General features: G+C 31.5%; 1 protein-coding gene across 1 annotated transcript; it reads left to right on the top strand.

The window, feature by feature from the left end:
- The first annotated feature begins 3,731 nt into the window (after window positions 1–3,731).
- Window positions 3,732–9,976, top strand: LOC120074526 (multiple C2 domain and transmembrane region protein 16). Its single transcript, XM_039027682.2, has 3 exons — window positions 3,732–4,401; window positions 5,901–7,429; window positions 8,755–9,976. The coding sequence occupies exons 1-3, from the start codon at window positions 3,861–3,863 to the stop codon at window positions 9,829–9,831; spliced, it is 3,147 nt and encodes a 1,048-aa protein (XP_038883610.2). The 5' UTR covers window positions 3,732–3,860; the 3' UTR covers window positions 9,832–9,976.
- The last annotated feature ends 797 nt before the right edge of the window (window positions 9,977–10,773 follow it).

Genomic DNA, 10,773 nt, shown 5'->3' with positions numbered 1-10,773 from the left:
CCAATAAACATTGTCACAATATTATCTATCAATCCCAAAGTACGCTGATCCATATTTACAAATAATATAAATATATTTTTCATAAATAAGCTTCGGAATATTAACAACATGAATATTAAATTTACCTGGTAAATGTCTCAAAGAATAAGAAAAATTTAGTTAAAAACTATCCTATCAATACTTTTTCAATAATAAATATAAATATAAAAATACATAAATTAGTTTACAACAAATTTATGTACTTTACAAAAACAAAATAATAATAAAAATAGATAATCTAATTGGTATATATATATATATATATATAATTACATAATCTAATTAGTAGGAAATAGAAAATAAAAAATTAATTTTCAAAAATTAAAATTTAAAATATAATTTGAAGAAAATGAAAATATACGATCTAATTTGAAGAAATTAAAAAAAAAAAAAAAAACCTAATCTAGTTTGAAAAAAACTTGAATACAAAATCTAATATTTTAACAAGAAAAAAAATAAAAATTTTCTATCTTCATTCTATTGTTGGACTTTATGTAAAAAAAAATGTTGATTTTTATATATTATGAAACAAACTTGAATAAAAAATTTGCTCTTTTAACAAAACTAAAAAATCAAATCTTTTTTCTTCATTTTATTGTTGGAATTTCTGTCAAAACAATTGTAGATTTTTTATACTTTGAAACAAACTTGAACACAAAATATAATCATTTAATGAAAAAAAGAAAAAGAAGAAAAAAAATTCAAATCTTTTATCTTCATTCAATCATTGGATTTTTTGTCAAACCAGTTATAGATTTTTTTTTTTTTTTTTTTTTGTGTCTTTTAGCGTAGAACTAGGTTTGGCTTAATTTTTATTAGAGCTTAAGAATTTATTAGAAATTTTTTAAAAGTTCAAAAAAAGAAAATTAAAAGTTTAAGAGAATTGATAGACTTCTAAAATTAAAGTTTCATAAAATGAAAGTCATATAGTAATAATAAGGTCTAGACTCAAGTCTCAACAAGAAGAACAAAAGTTCTTCCACAATCAAGATTTTTTTTTTCCAAAAAACATATACATACACAAATTAATCCTAATTATGGTCTAGTCTTAACAAAAAAAATGCAATAAAAAGAAAATATATAAACCTAATCTAAAGCACGTTCTATAGAAAATGAGAGACATTGAGACCTCCCATTTCACAGTAAGATCTCAACATAAATCTCATATAAAAAAAACAAAAGGATCAAAATCAAATAGACAACACCAATAACAAAAATGTGAAAGGTAGAAAAAATTAAGAAGGAAGTAAGAAAAGGGAATGCAAAATGGAGAAAAAGTAAGAAAAGGAATGTGAAAATACCTTGCACAAGTGTGAGAGAGGTTTAAAAGTGGCTAGAGAAAAAAAACATTGTGATGGTTAATTATATACTAATTAGGGATAAGGGTAAAGATTGTAATTTTACACGATATATGATAGTAGAGAATTTTGAAAACCCATCATTTTAAGGGGAATGGAGAAGCCTAAAATGGAGAGATTTTAGGAAGTCGGGTATTTTTGGATACCTCACTATTTTAAAATTACCGCAATACAAACAAAAAAAATCTAGATGTCCATATAAGAATAATTTAAGATTACTACGAAACAAACCATCTCTTAATATAATTGCATCATTTGTTTCAAAACTACTTTGAGAAAAGGGTTTTTCTCTTTAGTTTCTTTCATATTAACCATACTTAAATCTATTAGGTTGTTTATTCAATTGTCTCAAATTAAATAAAATCTTAGATAATATATCTTACTCTTTCATGAGATCGAAGAATCCAAAATCATAAACTCCTAATTTGTTGTAAAACAAGAAAAAAAAAAAAACTCTTTCGTCAAGCCTTATTCTCTTTTTTACTTTATGTTAGATGCCAGATTTTGGATAGAGAAAATGCACATGATCTTTATGTGACATCAACATTGAATTTGTTCGAAGGCGAGAAAAATATGGCTTGGAAAGAGAAAATCAGCACACGCTGAAAGTGAAAGAGTAGGGAAGCTAAAGAGTTTCCGAATATGATTCAAGTTATCTCATATGAAATTATAACGATGTACAGGATAATTATATAATCTACTGGACCAAGGGGTGTGTACGATTTTATGTTAGGCTAGGGTAGGCCTCGACCTTGACCGAGGACAAGCATCTTCCTTAGGCCATATTTCAGGCCTAAAATGATCACTTGGGTTAGGACATGCATAAGACATATCTCGTTACACATTTGATAAGGTTTGACCACAGTCGAGGCCGAACACACTGGCTTGGGTCAGTCCCTTTTCCTAGGCCCATTTTAGTTCTAAGTTGCCACTATTGACTCGTATCATGTTTTCTTTTTAACTTTGTCATTCCTATTTACACTAGACATCAATTATATCCTTCGATCCAAAATCACCCATAACACTTAATGTGAATGATACTTTTGACTATAACACATTGATATAACATATTTCAATTTCCTTTGCGTCTTATATATATAATTTTCGAACAATCACATTGAAAATACAACTTCTCTCCTTCTTAGGAACAAATTGTTAATTTCCAAAATACTTGTTTATTTGAGTACTAAACTTTTTAGAGTCAATTTTAGAATAATCATCCTGATAGAAAACAAATTAAACATATACAAAATCTCACATATTTTTGTGTACAAGCAAAAGTGATACTACATTTTATTTTAGTGAACAAATCAAATTATTAATTTCTTTATTTTTGACAATGTCGAGAACAAATCAATTCTTTTTTTTTTTTAACAATATATGTGAGGTGGGATATCAAAGCTCCGTTCTTGAAGTCAATAGTACATATTTGATGCCCGTTGAATTATAATCATTTTAACAAAGGAAATGTAATTTGAAATTGTAATTTCAGCCATAAAGAAATTATAAAACAATATGAAGTTCATAATATCAATGAGTTATAAGTTTGGGTTTGTTTAAATTAAAGTGAATGAAATCTCAATGGAATTGAAAAAGTTGCGTACCAGAATATATATATATATATATATTAATATTATAGGTCAAATATTCCTTTGGTTATTTCAATTATTCATATAACTTTACTAAGTATAAAAATTAATTAATATTTATTTTATAATTTTTTTCATAACCATATTGAATATCATGTATAATTCCATTGATTTAGCCAGACACGTGTTTATCAAAAGGTCAAATGAATCCCTCCAATTCCATCTAGATTCTTCGAATTTTATGACAATTTTTCGTGTCACAGATTTATGACTGTAAATAACAGTCATTAAATATAGAAAAATTAAAAATGTACATTTTTGACGAGAAAAGACGAAAATTTTGAAAATTTTGATTATTATGATAGTTTTTACGTATCACCAATTTATGATCCTCTAACTCAATTATATATTTCACTTTAACACAAGTTAATATATCATGATCACTTTGATTTGTCACACGAGACATTTTAAAGTGGTCATCTCGATTATAAATCGTACAATTAGTATATTAAGTACATAACTAGATATATCAAACCCAAGATGGATGATGTGTATATATATATATATTTTATTTATCAAGACAAAAAAGTATTTACAAATTAAAACTTTAGAAAATTCCTCATCACATATATTAATCAATTCTCCTTCACATTAAGGAAAGCAAAAAAGACCAAAGAAGATTTAAAGAAAAAAGTGTCTCAATAAAGCTGCTTGCCCACTAAGTTAAGCACCACACAACTTTAAAAGAAACAAAATCATAACATAATCATCATCTCCATACTTGCTCTCTTTACCCTTTTTCTTCAATTTTTATTCTTCTTCTACTCTCCTTTGAAACTCTTCACTGTTATTCTTGAGCTCTCTCTTGTGCAACATGGCCACTGGCCAATTGAGGAAGCTGATAGTTGAAGTTGTGGATGCTCGTAACCTCTTGCCCAAAGACGGACATGGAACCTCGAGTCCTTACGTCGTGGTCGACTACTACGGCCAACGAAAACGGACACGAACTGTAGTTCAAGATCTAAACCCGACGTGGAACGAGGTTCTCGAGTTCAATGTCGGGCCACCGTCGAGCGTGTTTGGAGATGTTTTGGAACTTGATGTGAACCATGATCGAAACTACGGGCCGACACGACGGAACAACTTTCTTGGGCGGATCAGGTTGAGTTCTACACAGTTTGTGAAGACGGGGGAGGAGGCTTTGATTTATTTTCATTTGGAGAAGAAGAGTCTCTTTAGTTGGATTCAAGGAGAGATTGGCTTGAGAATTTATTACTCTGATTGCGTTGCACCGTCGATTTCACCGCCATCAACGATTGAGGATGGCAATATAGTTAATACAATTGAGGAACCAACGATCGTAGAGCCAGAGCCAGAGCGAGAACCAAAGCAATCACCTTTGTTGGAACAACAAGGTGCTTTCACTTAACTTGAAAATTGATATTATTATATACTCTATTAACTTATTCATAATTGTCATTAAAATTTAAACCTAAAATGCTTTTGTTTTGGTATCATGTGTTTCTATCATCTAAGAAGTAATAAAACTTAGGGTAAAGTATAACAAATACCTTTAGATTTTATCATTTATTTTAAAAATACCATTTATACTTTAAAAAGTTACAATATTACTCTTTTAACTTTCATAAATGTTTCTAAAATACTCTTAGTATAAAAAGCATTTTAAAATTTTAAACAGAAATCAAGACTTATAACTATATGGTAATACCCTAGAATAATGTGATGATCCAAATTTTCACTCTAGATCACTACTATATCATTTCGAATATCAATTTTTGTTCAAAATTTTAAAGAATTTGTGTTCCAAAGATATTTTTAAAACGTTTATGAAAGGTCAAATGTAATATTATAACTCTTAAAAGTATTGAAGTATTTTTTTTATAAAATGACAAAATTCGAAGATATTTCTTATAATCTAATCTAAAAATTAATAGGATACAAACACATAAAAGCCCCAAAACCTTTCCCTGGAGTGAACCCTTGAAGGATGGAAAGGAAAAACTTTGAAATAATAACATTACAAGTTCTGATTACATAATTTTTTTAAATATCTTTCCATAAGTACTTTTTTCTTGTTAAAAAACACTTTTTTTTTTTCTAATTATCCAAAATCATTGAAGAACCTATACTAAGTACACTCCAAATTACTAGTTCTCCTCATATATATTTATACAAAATAAAATTTTAGGAAAAATACCTTTTTCATCCCTAAATTTTGGTCTAATTTCTATTTAGTGTCCATATTTCAAAATGTCACACATTTAGTCAAGTTTTGAATTTGGTTTAAATTTAGTTTTTAAGTTTCTAGATGTTACAATTTTATCATTCACATTTGAGTTTTACTTCAATTTAGTTCTTATGTTTCAAGATTTACTTTTTTATCCTCAATTATTTATTAAATACTCATTTTCTGTCTTTAGTATTAATTTAGGTTAATAAATTAAAAAACATTAAAAGAATTATAATTAATTAAGTTTCACTGTTTTTTTTTTATCATTTTAAAAATTAAATTTAAAATTTTATTTTATAATTATTTTAATTAATTAATAGAAATTGACATTAATTTATTGATAGTGAGTATTTAATGAAAAATTGAGGTTAAAAATGTAAAATCTTAAAACTTAGGAACCAAATTAAAACAAACTCAAATCTTAAAGATAAAATTATAACATATTGAAATTTATGAACTAAATTGAAATAATATTCAAAATTTAATGACTAAATATGTAACATTTGAAAATCTAAGGATCAAATAAAAACTACCTAAATATCGAAAATTATTTTTCTCTATATTTTATTTGAAAGTACTTTTTTCCAAATCATTTAAATACTATGTTACACGTTACATCATTTACCTACGGTAAATTAAACTCTTTATTGATATATTTATCAGAGGTCACCCAACAAAGTGATGAAACATCCACAATCGAAGGCACAACGGCTCCGAAAACAGAAACTTTGGCCGATAAGGCCACTGCATCTCCGACAACAGAAACTCCGATTATCGACATTAGTACTCCGACAGAAATTCCAACTCCCGTTGTCGAAATGCCGTCGTCCGAAAACCATCCACCACCAGAAGTGGTGGAGCAGAGGGAGGCGCCGGCAGAAACATCACCGGAAGATAACCAACCTCAAGTGATCCCACCAACGGAGTCAAAACAAAATACAGAAGTCAACTTTGCGCCACAACCAATTAGAAGACCAACGTCGATATCAAGCTACACATTGGAGTCAACTGAAAGTCAAACAATCGAACGGTCCGCATTCGATCTTGTGGAAAAGATGCACTACCTCTTCGTGCGAGTAGTAAAAGCACGGTCACTCGCCACTAATAGCCATCCGATCGTGCAGATCGAAGCATTTGGAAAACGGATCACATCAAATCCAGCCAGAAAGAGCCACGTGTTTGAGTGGGACCAAACGTTTGCATTCAGCCGCGATGCAGCAGATTCTGCCTCAATAATGGAGATTTCAGTTTGGGATGGCAAAGGAAACGACGCCGTATCACCATCCGACGTGGACCGACGTAATTTTTTAGGTGGCTTGTGTTTTGAGGTATCAGATATTCTACTGCGGGACCCACCAGACAGTCCATTGGCCCCACAATGGTACAGATTAGAAAGAGAAACAAACGACGTCGCTTTTGGTGGGTATTTAATGTTAGCCACGTGGATTGGTACTCAAGCTGACGACGCGTTTGTTGACGCGTGGAAGACAGACGCCGGCGGGAATTTCAACTCTAGGGCAAAAATTTATCAATCGCCAAAAATGTGGTATCTACGCGCCACCGTGATCGAAGCCCAGGACGTGGTTCCGATCACCGCCGTGAAAGAAGCTTCATTTCAAGTCAAAGCCCAACTTGGCTTCCAAGTATCCATGACGAAACCCGTCGTAACCCGTAACGGCGCTCCGTCGTGGAATGAGGATTTGTTGTTCGTTGCCGCCGAGCCGATGACCGACCACTTGATCTTCACCGTCGAGAGCCGCCGTAGCTCGAAATCTCCGACCGTCATAGGGGTTGTGAAAATCCCACTCACTGACATCGAGCGGCGAGTGGATGACCGGAAAGTGACAGCACGGTGGTGCACACTCGCTGGACTTGTGGATGAAAAGGGATCATCCTACAAAGGAAGAATTCAGGTGAGGCTGTGTTTTGACGGAGGGTATCACGTGATGGATGAAGCGGCGCACGTGAGTAGCGATTACCGGCCGACGGCGAGGCAGCTGTGGAAGCCGCCGGTAGGTGTGATTGAGATTGGTGTGATTGGGTGCAAGAATTTGGTTCCGATGAAGACCACGGCGGCCGGGAAAGGCTCCACCGATGCGTATTGTGTTGCAAAATACGGGTCGAAGTGGGTCCGAACTCGGACGGTCAGCAACAATTTTGACCCGAAATGGAATGAACAATATACATGGCAGGTAATATTATATTTAATAAATATTTGTAGCCCAAAATATTTCTTCTTTTTACATTCTTTTCCCCTAAATATATAAAACTTCATTCGATGAATTTAATTTTTCTTCTCATAAATTTAATTTTTTCTTTGCAACCATGAATTTAAAGTTTGTCCGGAAAGATTTTTTTTAGTACTATTTTAAAAACTAAAATCCGTTTGGCATTCATTTTGTTTTTAAAAATTAAGTGTGTGAATTTTACTTTTACTTTCAATTTTTTTTTTTTTTTTTATCTACTTTTGATCAAATGTTTGAAAAACTGAACCAAATTTTGATAATTAAAAAAGTAGTTTTCAAAAATTTATTTTTAATTTTTGAATTTGGTTAAGAATTTAATCATTATACTCTAAAAAAATATAAATTATTGTAAGAAATATTGATGAAATAGATTTAATTTCTAAAAACAAAAACAAACCAAATGGTTACCAAATGGGGCCTTAATTATTTAGGCCCCGTTTGCTAACCATTTTGTCTTTTGTTTTTTTTCTCGTCATTTTTTACATTGATTTGTATTTTTATTGAGTACAATTTTTTAATTCTTAGCCAAATTCAAAAAATAAAAATAACTTTTGAAAAACTATTTTTTTTAGTTTTTAAAATTTGATTTGGTTTTTTAAGTTATTGATAAAAAAAATAAATAACAAAGCAAGAAATTTGAAGCTAAAAATAGTGTCTATATGTTTAATTTTAAAAAAGAAAAATAAAAAATAAAAGGTTTACTAACCTTAATTTTTGGCTAACATTTATCATTTCGTGGTTTTTATTATAAATTCTTCTATAAATGGGATTCTTCTAAAATTAGATTAAGGGCTTGTTTAGAATAATTAGAGAAAAATATATTTTTCATAAAAAAAAATTGAAAAACTATTTTGAGTGATTGTCAAATTTCTCAATTTTTTTTTCTTTTCAAAATGACTTATTTTTAAAATTAAACACATGAAAAGTTAAACCAAACATATCTTAAATTACAAATTTAGTCGTTGAACTTTCAAACTTCTATCTATTTGATCTCCAAATTTTAAATTTTAAGATTTAAATAAATACAATTATGAAAGTCTAAGATTTAAATTGATATATTTATACAAGTGGTTTTAGTTGATACAATTATTAGTTTGGAGTTTAAATTGATACAACTCTAAAATACAGGATCTAACTTAATATAACTATTAATTTAGGATTTAAATTGATACAATCTCCAAAATTTAAGGATATAAATTGGTATTTATCCAAAAAATTATTTCACATAAAAATTAGTGATTTTATCTAACATAAAATTCATTTTCCGCCAGGTTTACGACCCGTGCACGGTTTTGACAATTGGAGTTTTTGACAGCACAGAAGAATCCAAAAATGGCGGTTCAACCGAACCGGACCTACCCGATTCACGAATCGGCAAAGTACGGATACGAATCTCCACATTAAAAACCGGAAAGGTATACCGAAATTTTTACCCTCTCCTCGTTTTATCCGCCGCCGGAACCAAAAAAATGGGTGAACTCGAAATCGCCGTCCGATTTGTCCGTACATCGCCGCCGTTGGACTTCTTACACGTGTACTCCCAGCCATTGCTGCCGTTGATGCACCACGTGAAGCCTCTCGGAGTCCGGCAACAGGATTTGCTCCGAAGCGCGGCGGTGGAGACGGTGGTTGGTCATTTTTCAAGATCGGAGCCGCCGCTTCGACGGGAGGTCGTTCTGTTTATGCTCGACGCCGAATCGCATAGCTTCAGCATGCGAAAAGTCCGTGCGAATTGGTACAGAGTCATCAGCGTGGCCGCCACCGTGATCGCCGCCGTGAAATGGATTGACGATACTCGTTCGTGGCGGAATCCGACGGCTACAATTCTCGTCCACATCCTGCTGGTGATTCTGATTTGGTTCCCTGATCTGATCATTCCCACTGTTTCGTTCTACGTGTTCGTCACCGGCGCGTGGAACTACAAATTCCGATCGCCGGAGCTTCTTTCGAGTTTCGATTTGAAGCTTTCAATGACGGACGTTGTCGAACGAGATGAATTGGATGAGGAATTCGATGACATACCGAGCACGAGATCGCCAGAAGTTGTACGGATGAGATACGATAAGTTGAGGGTGATTGGGACACGTGTACAAAGCTTATTGGGGGATCTAGCAACTCAAGGAGAGCGCGTGCAAGCATTGGTGACGTGGCGTGACCCACGCGCCACCGGTATTTTCACTGGAATATGCTTTGCGGTGGCGATGGCGCTCTACGTGGTGCCGTTGAGGATGGTGACGGTGGCGTTCGGGTTTTATTACCTCCGCCATCCAATTTTTCGAGACCGGTTGCCGTCGCCGGCTCTCAATTTCTTGAGAAGGCTACCGTCTTTGTCGGATAGACTAATGTAGGTTGTGTAAGAGAGTGAAGAAGCTTGAGGAAAGAATAGATAGGGGAGGAAAGATTTTTTAGAAATTATTCAATGTGATTGTGTTAAATAATGTTGATGATAATTTAACCAAATATTAAATTAGATTAAATCACAAAATTGGTAGATATGGTACTATTGGTTTTGAGAAAAATTTAAATTGAGTCCTTATAATTTGAGAATTTATAATTTAGTCCTTACGATTAGAACAATTTCATAAAATAATCTTTATGATTTGATAAAATCTCATAAATAATCTATACAGTTTGATAAAATTCTCATAAATAATTCATATGATAGAATATTGAATTGGAAAGAAAAAAAAATTGAACTCCACATATTTTAGAAGTCAAAAGCTACAATTTAAATTTCAAAAGAACTCAAGATTTATGTTTCTAAAATTCGTTGAAAGTTAAACACGTTTTAATTTAAGGTAAGTTATACTTGAATTAAGAATGATGATTAATTACATTTGAGTTTTATTTAGAACGAGAGTTAAATATATTAATGTATGGAGGTTTAATATGAGTTTCATGTCTTTAATATGAGAGTTATAGTTTTAGGGTTCGTTTAGATGGACTTAAGAATAAAAGTGTTTTTTAGAAAACTCATTTATATTTAAACATTTTTTATAAAAACTGATTAAAATACACTTAAAAATAGTTATCGAACACTTTAATTTCTTAAAAAAATGATTTATTTTTTAAATTATATACTTGAAAATGTACACCACACCCCTTAGAATTGTTCATGAAAATCTCTATAAATAGGATCGATCATTGTATTGTTTACTGTGGAGAAGTAAAAAACAAAAAGAATTCAAACAAGTAGTGGATAAAGTATTTTTCAAATAGAAGTGATTCCGTTTCTTCTGAAATATTCTTTGTTGATTATTTTATATTTTATTTATAAGCTTCATCACACA

Source organism: Benincasa hispida, chromosome 3 (assembly GCF_027475165.1).
Source record: "Benincasa hispida cultivar pf3 chromosome 3, pf3_genome.v1.1, whole genome shotgun sequence".
Lineage (NCBI taxonomy): Eukaryota > Viridiplantae > Streptophyta > Magnoliopsida > Cucurbitales > Cucurbitaceae > Benincasa > Benincasa hispida.
This window is presented reverse-complemented; position numbering and strand designations above follow the sequence as displayed.